General features: G+C 41.2%; 1 protein-coding gene across 1 annotated transcript; it reads left to right on the top strand.

The window, feature by feature from the left end:
* The first annotated feature begins 3,451 nt into the window (after positions 1-3,451).
* On the top strand, positions 3,452-16,130 carry capgb (capping protein (actin filament), gelsolin-like b). The gene is made up of 9 exons (XM_008282821.1): positions 3,452-3,560; positions 8,743-8,936; positions 10,032-10,186; positions 10,912-11,070; positions 11,228-11,377; positions 11,548-11,634; positions 11,814-11,946; positions 15,427-15,518; positions 15,721-16,130. Exons 1-9 carry the CDS (start codon positions 3,556-3,558, stop codon positions 15,784-15,786), a joined length of 1,041 nt encoding a protein of 346 aa, XP_008281043.1. The 5' UTR covers positions 3,452-3,555; the 3' UTR covers positions 15,787-16,130.
* The last annotated feature ends 91 nt before the right edge of the window (positions 16,131-16,221 follow it).

Raw genomic sequence — 16,221 nt, 5'->3', positions numbered from 1 at the left:
GAGGATAATATCACAAGCTACCCAGCAGGTATAAAGTAGGTCAATCAACCTTACCAGCTTCAAAAGTGACGTGATAAACACATTATTGCACCAATAACTATGATTCAGTATTGTGAAATGTACCATTCTGAATAATGAGTACTTTCACTTTTGGAATCTTGAGTATATATTTAGATGCTAATACTTTTGTGCTAGACTTCTGCAAGGACTTTTATGTATGACTTTTCTTTTAACAGAGTCTATTTATAGATATAGATTGTTTACATGATTATATTATGTATGAATTCTTTAGTGCTGTTAAGTCTATGTATATAATATATATATAGCAGTGGGGAAACATAGACACCAACATCACTTAAGGAGTCCTAATGCACAATATCTGTTTCATTTGTGACGTAAAATCAGTGCATATAAACCACATAGCAGACATGACCTACCTTTCACACACATCAGTAAAAGCAGACCTCTACACATAACATAAAGTGAATGAACAACCATATGTGCTGTATAACGTGGATTAAATTTCCAATCTCCCTCCTCTTGGGGGCGCTCTCAGCTCACTGTAAACCCACATGCTCTCTGACAGGAAGTCATCCATCAACTTGGAGAAACATTTTCCCCAGGAGAGGCACAAGTTTTCAAAGCTTTCAGTCTATCTGGAACATTTACAGGTAAAGCAGAAAAAATGGAGGGTGAATTCGGGGATTAACTCGTTGACCGTATTCACAGACTCAGCAAAAAAACAGCAGCTTCAATAGCTCTGCAGTTGTCTGGTGATTATCAGTTCAACCTCAGCTTATCAATGTTTGGCACAGATACAAGTAGTTATGTAAAACTCTGGTAATAAATGACTGAGTGAGCACTTCATAACCTTATTTGTCGCAGTCCAGTGGATTACAATAAACCCTCAAAGGAGCTGTGTGTTACTTTATGTACTGCTTTGGTGCTAAATATGCAAAATTTGGTTTATTTGTTTGTTCAATTCTACTCTGAATGTGCAAAATTGTGGCTAACTAGAGCTTTAAAATAAATGTGGTTAAATCCAAAGTAGAAAGTAGCGCAATATGGAACGACAAAGTTGTGTAGATGTACTTTGTTGCATTGCACCACTGGTACAGGCGTATGAGGTGTGGGTGCAGCTTGTCACTTCCGCTATGAACCAAAATACCACAAGTGTCTCATATTCAGGCCGAGGTGTTTCATAGTGTGAGTTCTCCTTTTTCTGTCTGTCACAGGTAGTTAACCAACTTCAGACGGGCCACCATCTGGAGAAGAGTCATCCCACGAGGGTCACACACAGAGAAGTGAGAACCGGCTTGTCAGGCAATCCATAAATGGCACTTTAAACCTCCCCACATCAACTTTTTAAATGTCAGTCTTATTTAGGATGCGGTGCGTCATATAGAGATGGGTGACAAATAACGGAAAAGCCAAGAAAAAATGTCTTTGTAAGGTTTAGGGCTTCAGCTTCAGGTTCCCTCCGGCTGACTACACTTGACCTACAAAAACCGCCTGACACGACCACCACAACAGGTTGATAGCTAGACTCTTCTCCTCGAGCTACCAAACTCTGTTCAATCTGCTGACTCCCTCTCAGTCTTTAAGAGGAGACTAAAGCTCTTCACTGAACACCTTTGCACTTGACAGCCTGAAAACTCATCAACGCCCTTTCACACTCTAACTTGTTCTATGGCACTTATCTAGATTGTTATCTCCTGACCACATCCTTGCTTGTGTTGTATCTGCTCTCAGATGTATGTCGCTTTGGGTAAAAGCGTCTGCTAAATGAAATTGTAGAATTGTAGCTTCCCAGCACCGCGGCACTGATTCATCCGATCTCTAAAACTCTACTTGGAAGAATGAATATTTCCAGAAGATATTCCCTCATTTGGTGTTTTGATGATGGTGGCAGAAAGCGCTGATTAAGACATCAAGTATGTTCCATCAGTTGGGTTGAGATCTGGTGACTGTGGAGGTCATGATCGAAGGGGCCACTCCCATCAGGATAAATATATTTAATCAGTGAATAAAGCTGATTGCCCAGAATAGCTTTGTATTGATATGCAGTGAACCTTCCCTATGAGTAAAAGAAAAGGACTCAAACCATGCAGAAAAATGTTCCTTACAGCTTAACATGGCCTCCATCCACAGTGTGGGGCTCAAGTTTTTCCATTAATTCGTCACCCTACTGTATATCACACTTGTTCCAGCTCTTTATCGAAGCTATTGCACTAAGTTAAATACTTAAACCCAGATACACCATCAAATATGTTACATTTCTTCTTCTTTTAACACATTTACACATTTGTTTTGTAATGACCGACCTGCCAAAGTATAAGAGGTCAAATCAAGCTTCCAGGGGAGAAACAGCGAGTACGGTTATAATATGATTTAAATATTAACTAACATGGCCTGCCTGTGCTTGAAAAGGATTGTCATTTACTCACATAAATACGAAATTTGAATGTATGTAACAAGTGTGAAAGATCTCAAGGCCGTAACCTTTATATTAGCTGGAGACTTTTGGAGAATCTAGCCAAGCCAACCATGCCCATATTGCCAAAAGCTTAAACACTCATATCTTCATACACAACAAGATTTAGGTTGCTAAAGGTCAAAATGACATAAATACAACTTAAAGGAAACAAATCTGATGATATTTTCATGTCCTCCGTCTTTTTGACAAGTTAAAGGCAATACAATTTTCCCCTTAGATAATCAAATTATCTTGTCTAAATCAAGTAAAAAAAAACACAACTCTTGTGTGGTTACGCCCTGCTGCAGATAAGTGGTTGTGCTGTTTCGTAAGATCCTCCAGCTCAACGATCCCCGCCCGTAAAAATGATGAATCGTGATTGTGTTTTACTCCTCAGGTGAAACTGTTGCATTACCTGAAGCTGTGCACGCTACACGAATGGGCGTGTTGGACTGGGGATATCCATGAATGACTAATAACTGTGTTTGAGTCCGTTGCTTTGGCGATATTTGCCAACTGTGGTCAACTTTGTGAGTCACTGACACTGAGAGGTTGTGTGATGTTGAAGAGAATTAAGATTTCTAGACAGTATACAAGACTTTTTGCCCTTAACAATGGACCATCACCATAAGCAATATAACATACGACATTACAAAATACAGATTTTATTTTGATAGTATGCATCACGACAGCATGAGGAAACATTAGAAAGGAACTTCTGGTACAAATATGCAAATTAGAAAACTGAAGGAGTTTATGAAACAACAAAAAGAATATAACAAGACAGTCAAGCAACATAAGTATTACCAACTCTAATTAAGCCGCTGCATTTACTTTGAGATTTAATCAAGTTTCCATTCTTTTTATCAAGTTTCCGTTCTTTTTTTCCTCTTTTGTGGTTGTGTCAGAGGGCCGGGCTAAGCCCGCCACAGCCCTGTGGCAGGAAATGTCTCGTGTGCATGTGTGTGTAAGCGAGAAAGAGAGAAAGAATTTGTGTGTTTAGGGACGTGCTTCTCTTTGCATCACTTGTCTTTCCGCCTCCCGTTCAGACGCGTTTTGTCTCAACTCCAGCTAACGTCATGAGGTAAGTCTGAAAATGGGTTTTTAGTTTTGCACATTTTGTCTGGTTTGTTCTGTCTTTGCTTGCACTTTCCCTCTGTTTGTTTATCACATTCCTTTTACTAAAATCAGTTGAGGAATCTCACACGGGGACAATGAAGCTTCAGTCTGTCTGGCAGCCACCGTTACACTCAACTCTATTCTCTTTCCTGTTATACAGGAAGCTTGGCATTCACATAGGTTAAAACCCATTTCTAACAAGTATATTTTAGCATTATTATGATGCTGTGTTTCTTCTCTCGCTGCCCTTTTGTTTCTCGGTCTTCTCCATTTCTCCCTCTCTGCATCACTCTGGCTTGATTTCAGCGTCTTAATCTCATAAGCGTACACTGTATACACACCGTATCTACTGATCATCAATTGGCAGATTGCTCTCGGGTCTCTCCACCCCTGCTGCTCTGTGCTCCCGCATATTGTCTGCTCTCATATTTCTATCTGCTTAACGGCGCATGAATGGCGGATTGGTTCAGTGACCCCTGCAGCCTATCTGTGACCTTGTGTCTCCATCTAAACTCCTGTTTCTCTCTCTGTCTGCTGCACTTGACGCTCCGGTGGACAAGGCCAAGAGGGCTTCTGTTTTATCTTCTTGGGCTGACTTGTTTTCTCTTTGGTGACATTATCCAGCCTCACCTTCGAATATATTTCCTTTCACTGTATCCCTGGTGGGAGATTAGATTATAGAAATTATTAAAATTAAACTTTAAATTACATTGCATGATACGGAAACAGCAGATCGCCCAAATGAGAAGCTGAGTATTAAATTAATTAAATGATCAACTAACCGTAAATTAAAGAGAAAAAAAGTACTTTTAATATTTCTGAAGTTTAATTTCGGGGAGAAATACTCGCTAACAACTAAAGAGTGTACTAACATTATTTAGCGCATATATTTTAGATTAGTTTCATCATTTTAAACATGTATAATGCAATAGACATGTGAATAAATAATCATAAACAGTGACAAATAATTATAATAAATGAAACTGAGTAAGTTTATGCATCTGCGCCAAAAAAGCTGTGAAGGGCGGGGCCTTAGCTTATGCACCTACAGTTTTTGCATTTATTATTTTGTGAAGATCTGTTTAGATTTATTCATGGAATTTTATATTTATATCCAAAAGTCCCAACAAAAATTCTAATACCAACTCCTGTTTAGTCCTGAAGTATTTTTTAAAAATCTATATGTCTGTACCTTCGTATATTAATAGTTTGACATCGATTTATAATAGTACATGCAACTGAAATTTTAAAAAACCAAACACTTAGTATACTTTAGTACGGCAAACTAGTATTCACATGTAATTCTAATCAAAAATAAACCAGAAATGTCATAACTTGACCAACAGCTGTCTAAAAGTTCATTAAAAATACAGCCTTTACAACTCTGCACGCTTGTAAATTAGTTGAGATACCATCAGTTATGTGAAACATTGCCACAAAATCAACACCAAAGAGCATGTCACGGGAAAAAAAACAATGTTGTGGCGAGAACACACTTCTGGCATTGTAAGAAGTTTGCATCTTCAGCCAGTAGGAGTGGATCATGTTGGGTCCTGTCTTGCTCTTCAGGTATAAAGAGCTCAACTCCTTGGATGTCTGTCCTGGTGATGATGAATGGTTTTTGTTCTGGGAGGCTTCTGTGGTCTGCGCTTGGCATTGTTGTCGTGGGACGCCTCTTTGTCCCAGATGTTCAGTGTTGCTCAATCTCAGCTTTGGATGGATCTACCCTTGTGGTGTTGGATCTTTGGAAAACATGCCATTTATTTTCTCGGCTGCTGCTTCTCTTCAGCCTGAATGCCAGAGCTGTTTGTCTCCTACTCATGCCACAGCGCCTTCATTGTCCCTGCTGTACCATTCCATACATTCCATCTTCATCTCTAGTCCATGCATGTCTGGTTCCAGTTCTTTAGCATATCCTGAATAGATCTAGATATTCCAGGTGACATCGCTATCTTAGCCATAGTAACTTAGATTTGGGAGTTGATAGATGAACTAGTGATAGTGGTGCAGGGTTGGTTGAAAAAGAGAGAGAGAGACTCGGAGTCACTATCAGAGCACATCTCAGGCCTGTGCCGTGAAAATGGCTCCTCTCACACTCGTCTGTCGTCGTCGCCATTTGTGGGCAAATGACAGCCGGAGATTGAGGTAAAGAAAGAGTGAAAAGATGGAGGAGCTCGCCCTCGCAGTAATTATCGACTTGGTGTTTAGCTTTAGCCCACGAACCAGGAACCCGACTCTCCCCCTCCCCCCACACACGGCGTCCTGTCCGCAGGCCGCAGGTAGGCTTTCATCACTTCGGCTCTGGTTACCTCCCACATATAAGCTAACCAGGCCAGGTGAGCTCAAACACTCGTCCACGCCAGACCTCTCGATACCTTACAACCTCGCACACACAACACACACACACTCCAGTGGGCACGCAGAATGGAGCCGGACTCAGACAGCATGCCGGAGGTACCAGAGGAGATCATACAGTTAAGTGGACCAGGGCTTTTTTTTTCTTCTGTGCCTCCTTATTTACTCTTAAAGTGGCTGTCCAAGCATTGTAACCTTAACCCCCCGAAGGCCTCTGCATGTACTTGCCTCGGGCCTTTTCTCTATTCCCTTGCCCCTTTTCAGCTCCTCTCTACCATTTTTTATGCGTTCAGACTTTCTGTCGCACGGTGACGTTCTTGTGTGGTCAGTAAACAACACCCGTTTGTGGGTCACAGTTTACAAAGCCGATAGTGTCATCAGCTGAAGCAGTTACGACTGGTTTAACTGTGGCAGCAAAACTGAAACATAAACTACATTATGATAGCTTTCCCAGAAAGTGTCATATATCTTCCACGCAGTTACACTTATATGGCTGTCACAGTTCACTGCAAAAGCGTCACAACCCTCGTAAATCTGCCGGGCTTTTTCTTATCAAGGAAACCTCAGCAGGTTGGTGTCGCTGCAGCATGGATCAGGCTTTGAATGTTTGTTATAATCAAGGAAAAGCCTTTGATCAATAGCAGCAAAACGGCACATATATGTCACCGCCATTATGCATTAAATAAGTTAGAATTAGATATTAGTTGTTCAGGGGAGTTTTTCTTCCATCATCTGGTGCAGAAGACAAACATTCATTGCCTGATTGAGAAAAAATGTTCCCCTGGAAACAGCATAAAACACTTCAGCTACTCCTCTTGGTGATCCAAATGGAAACACAGTAGCTCACTTAAGGCAAACAACTGTCCATTAAATCACATTACACGAACATGAATCCCATAATTAATAGCTCTCTCTCCATCTCCTGAAGAAGGCCAAGAGTTGCGTTGCAGATCTTGCAAGTGGACGTCCAGTATTTATTATTTTGTAAAATCTAGTCAATTAGTCGATTCTTGACCTCGGAAACAGTTTTAAGCTCTTTGAAGGCTGAAACTACATGGACCTTAGATTAAATACAAGTTGGTTTTCTCCTCAAACAACAATAATTCTGAGTGTTTAATCTTGACTTTGGAAAGAGTGTCTGCAGTAAAACTTTCCATTTTCTCAGCATCCTGGATCTTTCAGTCCCATCTCAGGGATTTCTTAGTTATTAGGAAACAGAAAAACACAAATTATTCTAGCTGACGTGCTGAACTGAGCTAGGAACTGTAACTGTTTATCTGTCACAAATTGTACACCAAGCAGTTAATCCATCAAATCAAAAAATACCCCCTCCCCAACCAGTAAACCTATAAGAGCGTAAATATCTACTGCAATGAGCCCATACATTAAAAAAGTGCAAGGACACAACAAAAAAGGTGCATATAGATAAGTAAAATGTTAATAAAAGAGCTAAGTCCGTGTGAAACCAGCTGACTATAAGAGCGGGAAAGAGAGACGATAGTTTAATTTGTGTTGAAACTGTTACAGAGAGGCTTTTGTCCCAGTAGCTTTCCCTTTCTCTAGCAAGCCTCCTTTTTCAGCTTCCCTGCAGATTTGAGCAAAAAGTCTTATCAAATAACTGCATTTCTGAATCGCCATGAAAGCAGTAGAAGGTGTTTCAATTTTGACTTGCCACAGGACCTCATAGCGGGTCACGGGGTATGAAAATGAAAATAAAAGCAGCAGAAGAGATTCATAAGTGTGTCAGCTGAGTGGGAAAGGTGATAAAAAAAAAAAAAAAGCCAAAGAGTGACTCGACAAAGTTCACCCCTGGCTTGTTCTCGCATGTGATTCAGCTTGCGTGGAGCCACACCTGTTTTTTTTTTTGTACAATGATACCTATGTGTTAGCCCACCTGGTGTTGTGTTGCATAAAAGTAACGCAATGTAGCCCAGGCTCTTTAGGCAGCAACACAAGCCCTCATTTCGTGTCGAGCCCAAGTGTAATTGCGCTCGTCACTCTGACTACATCCTCCAGTCTGTCACTCCTGAAGGGATTGTGGTTTGTGTGTGTGTCGAATTCAGTTAAATCGCCTTCAGTTACATGTAAGCAATTCGGCTTTCGTTGAGTATGGAGAGCAGCGGAAGTGTGTGGTTGCGGGAACTTTAGTAAAAAATGAAGCAGTTGACACCCGAGCCTGGTCGATTTTCGAATCTGGTAATCGGCATTTTTCTGATCAAAACTTTTCTAAATCGTTTCAAAATACTCTCTTTAAAAGGATCTTGTGAAGCTGCCTCTCTGTGTCTGTAGTCAGCTCTCTGTGGTCTTGAGCAATGCCCCACCCACGGGCCTGTCTGATTGGTTGCACATCTCAAGTAATAGTCTGTCAACACTGAAAGATAAATGTTGAAAAAGTGTCTTTTTAACTATCTATTTTTCTGTAAATACATACAACTTCCAAATCTTGGTGGCTATCTTCTCGATTAATTAGTGTCTGTTCTTAAAATCATCCTTGTTAGAAGTTACACAGATTTTAGGTAGAAGTAAAAAAAAAACTAAAAAAACTAGTGACATAGCTCTTGCCCAACACACCATGGGTTTAACTTCTTCTTGCACTTCTTGTTATTCAAACCACAAAACTGGACATCTATTCCCAGATGCAGACACTGATGCAATGCCACGTATTTACACTTCCTGTTTCAGCCGGCCTCTTCCATTCCCGTGGGAGAGGATTCACTCATCTGACTAATTTTCCAAACCACCTACCTCCACTTTTATCTTACTTCCCTGTTTCTTTTCTTTCCTCCATGCAGCATGCTCCCCTTCCAAGCGGCGCCGGGTCAGTTCGGCCCAGATGTCCGGTTGCCAGGTCTGCGGGTGTGGAGGGTGGAAAAAATGAAGGCGGTGTCGCTGGATTCATCCGAGGTGGGAGCTTTCTATAATGGAGACTCCTATCTGGTGCTGGAGAACCGTGGTGAACAGGGAGCTGACCTCCACATGTGGATAGGTGAGAGACACATCTGGGTTTTATGGTGTGGATCTGTCATGAGGGGAAGAATCAGATCTCTGTGAATTAAAAGAATGATAGTATGAAAGCCAAACACTTCATTTTAAGTTTATATTTATTGTTCTGTTTGTATTGCTTGCTCTCCATTGATTCCTCCCCCAATCCTCACTGTCACCGGTCAAGGCAGATGGCTCCCTTCCCTGAGCCTGGTTCTGTCAGAGGTTTTTTTTTTCCCCCTTTCCCTATTAAGGTTTTTTATTTTTAGTTCCCTCCCACCATTGCAGAAATCTTGCTCACAGGGAATCCAAAAGCTATTTTGGAGTGTTGGGTTCTCTGTTTACCTTACTATGTTAAGTCCTGTGAGATGACATGTGATGTGAATTTGCGCTATATAGAAAAATGTTTAAGTCACATGGAGTTGAAATACCAGCATAATCAGAATTAGAGGAGACAAAATAATCCTCTTAAAGTCAAAACCTCTTGACTTGCAAAGGAAGAAGTGGTGCCTTTCTTGTTTCTATTTTACCCTGCAGTACGAAAGAGCCACCCATTGTCTGGTGCTCGCTGCACACCTAAACCTGGCTCAGCGCTGTGGCTGAAAGGCTAATAACCCTCCTAACTAATGGTGATGACACATGAGACACAGCGCTGACCTGCCACATCATTGTGTGGGGAGAAAGGCTGGATGGAGAGGGATGGAGAGATCATGAGAAAGAGGAAAAGAGGTCCTGAGGGAAACGGGGATGGTTTTTGAGCAGGGTCCATTAAAAATGCAGGAGGACTGTTACAGTACTCAAATGTGGCTGTTGTTTCCAGCATGTATCCGGTGCTTAGGTAACACTAAGCTGATTGTCACAGCTTGGAGAGCACTCTCTTTGCTCACGCATGCATCTCTCTGAACCTTCCAACCTCCTCCACTTGTTTACAATCGATGAAGCCCGCGTTATCTTTTGTGCGTTTGCTTTTCATCTCTAGAAATATCATTAGCAATTAAAGGCAAGGGGAAGGCTAGAAAGTGTTCATTTAAACAAAGCATTCAACAAGTTTCTTTCATCGTTTGCTCTTTCCTCTGACGAGTGATTCTCTCTCCTGCAGGTGAGAAGTCGTCTCGGGACGAGCAGGTGGCGTGTGCCATGCTGGCCACCCAGCTGGACAACTTTCTGGGCGGTGACCCCGTCCAGCACAGGCAGGTTCAGGGCTTTGAGACCCCAGAGTTCATGGAGCTCTTCCCCAGAGGGGTCAGCTACAAGGTGAGGAATGAGGAGAGCCCTGGTTCTTGAGGCCACTGCAACACATGTTTGGATGCTTGGGAAGTAGAAACAGCACTAAGATATGAGATAGAGCAATTTCTCAACAGAGTGTAACTGTTGTCAGCCCAACTTAGGTGCTCAGTCGGTGCTGCTTTATTTCACCAGTAAACCGTTGAATAAGAAAAATGTTCCTGCAAAGAACGAAGCAGATTGCTGTTAATTATAAGACAAAAACCTAGTTTACACCCGAGTAAATATTAATTTGATTGTTCATTTGTTTCTGGCAATGTTTTCCTGCATAAACACTGAATTTTATATCAGTCAATCAAGTTCAAGTATGAATTAATCGAAATTGCGGTTAACCAATTAATTAATTATTATTATTGAATGTCCTAAGAATTTAAATTTATTTAAGAATTTTGGATCTTCAAATCAAAAACAAGCATTTTTTTTTAGACATAAGGTTTGCATCCAGCAGAAATTTAACTGTGAAACTGGATGAAAAATTTGCACGTCTCACATTTTATCTTGCTTCGTTTTATGACTAGAAAAGTCTCTTATCATATTACAGCATCAGCTGTATTACCACCTCTGTGGCAAAGTGCATTCACTCTGTCGCTCTTTTACGCTGAATTGGGATGTTAAAAAATAAGAATGTTAAAACTTAGCATTTAAAATGTGTTCATTTAAAAAAATGCATAATGATTTTGCCCTTCTCTTTACAGGAGGGTGGAGTGGAGTCCGGCTTCAGGAGGCCTCAGGGCAGTGGGACGGTGCAGAGGTTGTACCAGATCAAAGGGAAACGCAATATCCGTGCCAAGGAGGTGGAGCTGTCCTGGAACAGCTTTAACAAGGGAGACTGCTTCATCCTTGACCTTGGAGAGGTGACATAATCCACACATAGCTGCAGCCAAATAAAGCTAAAAGTCATACGTTTGCTTTTAATGTGATGGAGCTAATGGGTGTACCACAAAATAACTTAAGCAAAACAAAAATGCGTCCACGATACGCCGATCTGATTGTTGACTCACTGCCCTGCAGACCATCGTGTCATGGATCGGATCACAGGCCAACATCTTCGAAAAGCAGAAAGTGCGTGAGATCGCCTCGCTGATCCGTGACACAGACCGACATGGGAAAGCTCGTATCGTGCCCACCAGCGAGGGGGAAGAGCCAGAGGAGATGCTGAAGGTGAATAATTTGTATTATTATAAGGTCACAGTGGAGAAAGAATTCTCATGTGTAGAGAACACAATACATATGACTTCTACGCTCTCCAGGTCAACATTTACAATCAAAACTAACCGGAATCAAGTCAAGAAATCTTTTTGCACGTTTGAAACATTTCCTGTGGTGAACAGGTCTTGGGACAGATGCCACCGCTGGCAGAGAGCACGCCAGAGGAGGACAGTAAAGCAGATGCTTCCAACTCTGCCTCCCTCTACAAGGTACCTTCATCAGCAGAACATTAAAAAACAGCACTGATGTTTGAAACCACCATCATCTACTGTTCTTTGCTTAAAAATTCACAAGGTCTTCATATATATTGTGAATTGGCACAATACAAAAAATTTATATATATAGCTTAAAAATAAAAAAATAAAACTCGTCTGCATTCACTCCATAGGTGTCCGATGCGACAGGTTCCATGACGATGACCAAAGTGTCAGAGAAAAGCCCATTTGCCAAGGATCTGCTTGTCCGTGACGACTGCTTTATTCTTGACAATGGCGCCAACGGAAAGATCTTCGTCTGGAAAGGTGAGGAAGTACTACTTGACCCCGAACCAGCATAGTTGCACATACTGAAATGCACACTGAGGAAAGCGATAGTTGTTAGATGCCACAGATATTCGATATCTAATGAAATTAAATTTTCATGAACATGGTGAAAAATAATGATTGAGAGTTTGACAAGGAGGTGAGTCATGGGATGCACTTAGATGTCATGAGCGTACGAATTTCTGCAAGAGCTCCAGCAGGACGCACGATACAACTCTATATCGTCCACAAATTATTATAGTAGCGATGGTGATGGATTGTCTGTTTTAAAGTAAATGTTAAGTAAGTAAACCACTTTTAAATTGACCCAGAAAAAAACATGGATGTGACAAAAATGCTTGTAGGGCGCCACATTTAAATTTGTTTGTTTTCTGTCATAGCGGAACAAACACAGCACCACGTCTTCACAATGGAATACTAGGGAAAAGTTGAACTTCCATGTTTACAGTGTGTTTTTATCTCTGCAGGAGCCCATAGATAAACTCTGACATGACTGTTATTAGCATTACTGGGTAAAGAGTCAAAGAGTTTAGACATATTTATGGATGTCCTACATAGCCATAGTTTTTCCAACATAACATGTGCTTACGGTGCATACTTGGGCTACAGTAAGCTCACATGACACTAAGATAAGAAAAATTAAAAGATGTAAAAGATACAGTATAAAATGAAATAAATAAGTGTACATCCATGCATCCATTATCTATACACCGATTAATCCTCACTAGGGTCGCGGGGGGCTGGAGTCTATCCCAGCTAACTTAGGGTGAAGGCAGGGGACACCCTGGACAGGTCACCAGTCTATCACAGGGCCACACTTAGAGACAGACAACCAAGCTCACTCACATTCAATCACCAATTAACCTCAACATGTTTTAGGACAGCGCTGTTGCCTCGCAGCAAGAAGGTTGCCGGTTCACGTCCCGATGGGGGCACCGCAATCTTTCTGCGTGGAGTTTGCATGTTCTCCCGTGCAGCGTGGGTTCTCTCCGGGTTCTTCCTCCCACACAGTCCAAAAACATGTTGAGGTTAATTGGTGATTCTAAATTGTCCGTAGGTGTGAATGTGAGTGTGCTTGATTGTCTGTCTCTAAGTGATAGACTGGTGACCTGTCCAGGTGGACCCTGCCTTCACCCTAAGTCAGCTGGGATAGACTCCAGCTCCCCCATGACCCTAGTGAGGATAAAGCGGTGTATAGATGATGGATGGATGTTTTTGGACTGTGTGGGAGGAATCTGGAGAACCTGGAGAGAACCCACGCTGCATGGGGAGAACATGCAAACTCCACGCAGAAAGATCCCGGGTGTCCTCACCAGGACGTGAACCAGCGAACTTCTTGCTGCGAGGCAACCGTGCTAACCACTGCTCCACCTTGCAGCCCGTAATTAACATCAACTATGCTTTTTTTTTTTTTCTTGTTCACCAAATATTTCCAGCTCAGCAAAGGTCAAATAAAACAGAACATTTAAACTCCACACAGAAAGATCCTGGGTGTCCTCACTGGGACACGAACTGGCGACCTTCTTGCTGCGAGGCGACGGTGCTAACCACCAAGTCACCTTGCAGCCCAATTAAGTGTACAAACAAGTTTAAATCATAAGTTAAAGAATCAGTAAAAGTGGCATAAAAACTGCCTAATTAAAAGCAGTGAATAGAAGAACAGCCTGGAGCTTCGTTTTTAAAATAGCCACAGTTAATGCGTATGTAAGTTTCAAGAGGACCATTTGTCATTTGTCACACACAAAATATAAAGGATGAGAGCATGCCTATGAAAAACAAAAACTGGACCTGATTTAACTTTGGTTACCATCTCCTTCAAAGTCGTCTCCTTGTGCAGTAATACAGTGCTTCCCTGTCCTGCGACGTTGCAGTGCTCCTTGGGAGTCTAATTCAGTGTTTTAATTGACATCTGTGATGAGTGCTGAATCTGTTGAACTGTGTCAAAACGGTTCAACTTGAAATTAATTTGGAACAAGAGGAAGATGTCGCAGGCAGTGGTCACAAAATCACACAGGGCACTGGAACCCCCTTTTGTCTTTGTGCTGAATGTTCTCCCTCAGGAGGTTACAGTAGAGCTCTGCTCTGACAGTCCAACCTTGGGCGATCAATCCTGGTGCACAATTATGAGAATTTTGTAGAAAACAACAAACATCCTCCTGCACTCCTCACCCGATGTGCCTTTTGAAACTGTGGCTTCTTCCACTGTAAAACTGCTGCTTCTTCTCTTGGTGGCAGCTGCAAACCCACCTCTCATCACCAGTAGTGACTCTTGGTATGCAGGCTGGGTCATCCAAGCTGCTGACTGACACAGAATGTAATGTTTTCTTTTCTATTCATTGAAGTCCATGAAGAACTTACAAATTGCTGCTACCACTGGTCCCAAAAACGAATGCAACACTGTTCCTTTTTGCTAATAGCATGGTGTCATGCGACATTCTGACTCATAACAGTTATTGTTGGCACATGTTGTGTGCACATGAACACCATAAACAGTCTTTAAACCGTCTGTCCAACCCTTGTATACACCTTTCCACTTAGTTCCAGAGGACACTGGGTGTTTCTAACGAAATTAGGTTTTATAATTCCAATTTAGACATAAAATATAATGGTTTTACACATTAATTGAGCAAAATAAGAAAACTACTTCAACTGGAGGATGCTCTCGCTCAGACGATCCTGACAACAGCTGAAATCAGGTTGGATCTATTTCAAAGGTTGCAAAACAGGGACAGTGTATTGTAGCAGGAGTCAGCATCATCCTATCTGCCTGTCAGTATTCATTGTAATGCTGATGTTTCATTTTAAAGCTGGTGCCAAACCTACATCATCGTGCATCCCTGACTACCATCTCTGTTTGCTGCTGTATACTATATGTAGGCCGATCTGTTTTAGTGAATTGAAAATCACACATCAAACACTGAAAATGCTGCACCTTATACTAAAATCAATTGATGCAGTTCCAAATTTCTGAGCTCAACAAATATTCCTTGAACATCTTAAAACATTTTCACTTTGAATAAAAAGCATTTTTGCAAATTCTGTGTTTACAATTGGTCAAATCAGATTATTCTTACAAAAACAGCAGCGACACAAACTACAGATGTATTGTGTATGTGTGTGTGTGTTGTACAACATGTGCGAGTTTTCTTTTATCAAAGGTCACGTGTCAAACTAAGTTTTTCCTCCCAGATTGCCAGTTTTGTTCAACTTAACTATACTGATACTGCTTTAATCACACATGGTTATACATTTTTATTACTTTATTTTTTGTAATCTGAGTATGTAATCCCAGCTACATGCAATCCATTACTATCCAGCTGTGGTAATACATTCAGTATGGTGGCGCATAGCGGGGAACTCACAGTTTATGACCTAGCGTTTGGAAAACAAACAGTGAATCTGATTTATGTAACAGCTATTAAACATCCGCACTGATGCCATTTAATAATTAACCATCAGGCAATGGAGCAAATGCAGAAGAGAAGAGAGTGGCCCTACAGATGGCAGACAGCTTCATCGAACAAATGAAGTACCCCAGGATGAAAACACAGGTAACATTTGCTCAGAATAAACCAGTGTTTTTCCAGAATATAGTAGGAAATGGCTGGTACTTAGATAAACATTACAATAAATACTGCTTCTCTGTAAGCTTGCAAACCATCACAGCAGCTTGTTATGGTTTCCATTTGATCATTTACAGGTCTGGACTATCAAGTGCAAGTCATTGAACTTTTTATTTGCTCTGTGCTGCAGGTGGAAATTCTGCCACAAGGGAAGGAGACCATCATCTTCAAGCAGTTCTTCACAAACTGGAACTAAACATTTCCTGGGACGAATCCTGCACTCGCAAAGAAGCTGTAAATCTGAAAACAGACTGCATCTGATGCGAAATACATCTTTTTTTTTTATATGCATCGACTTGTATGTACATATTTGTAAGAGCACGCTGCAGGTTTCTGTGGCCTTTGGTAGAATCAGAGATGTGATGCCACTTTTATAAAAAACAAACAAATTTCCTGTGATGAGAGATTAAACATATAGAGAGAAATATTCCAAAAAAAAAAACACCTTAATGACTTGATTTTTTTTTTTTACATTTGTTCGATAGTGTCACAGACTTTCCTGCATTTGAAAAATAAATCTTAAACTGCTCGCTACTTGTGGAGGAGGTGGTTTTGTGTTTTTTTTTTTTCCCTTCCAAGATGTGCGCCAAGTGGGTTGTAGTTGGTTTGGAAACTTTGACCCAGCAATGTC

Source organism: Stegastes partitus, unplaced genomic scaffold, assembly GCF_000690725.1.
Source record: "Stegastes partitus isolate 25-593 unplaced genomic scaffold, Stegastes_partitus-1.0.2 Scaffold287, whole genome shotgun sequence".
Classification (NCBI taxonomy): domain Eukaryota; kingdom Metazoa; phylum Chordata; class Actinopteri; family Pomacentridae; genus Stegastes; species Stegastes partitus.
The sequence above is the reverse complement of the archived record's forward strand: the minus strand, read 5'-3'. Positions and strand labels throughout refer to the sequence as shown.

What these genes read in the sequence shown, in the direction of transcription:
- capgb (XM_008282821.1), top strand. An exon ending in TGACCTCCACATGTGGATAG is followed by an intron (nt 8,937 to 10,031) that starts GTGAGAGACACA and finishes TCTCTCCTGCAG; the next exon opens with GTGAGAAGTCGTCTCGGGAC. An exon ending in AAAGATCTTCGTCTGGAAAG is followed by an intron (nt 11,947 to 15,426) that starts GTGAGGAAGTAC and finishes ATTAACCATCAG; the next exon opens with GCAATGGAGCAAATGCAGAA.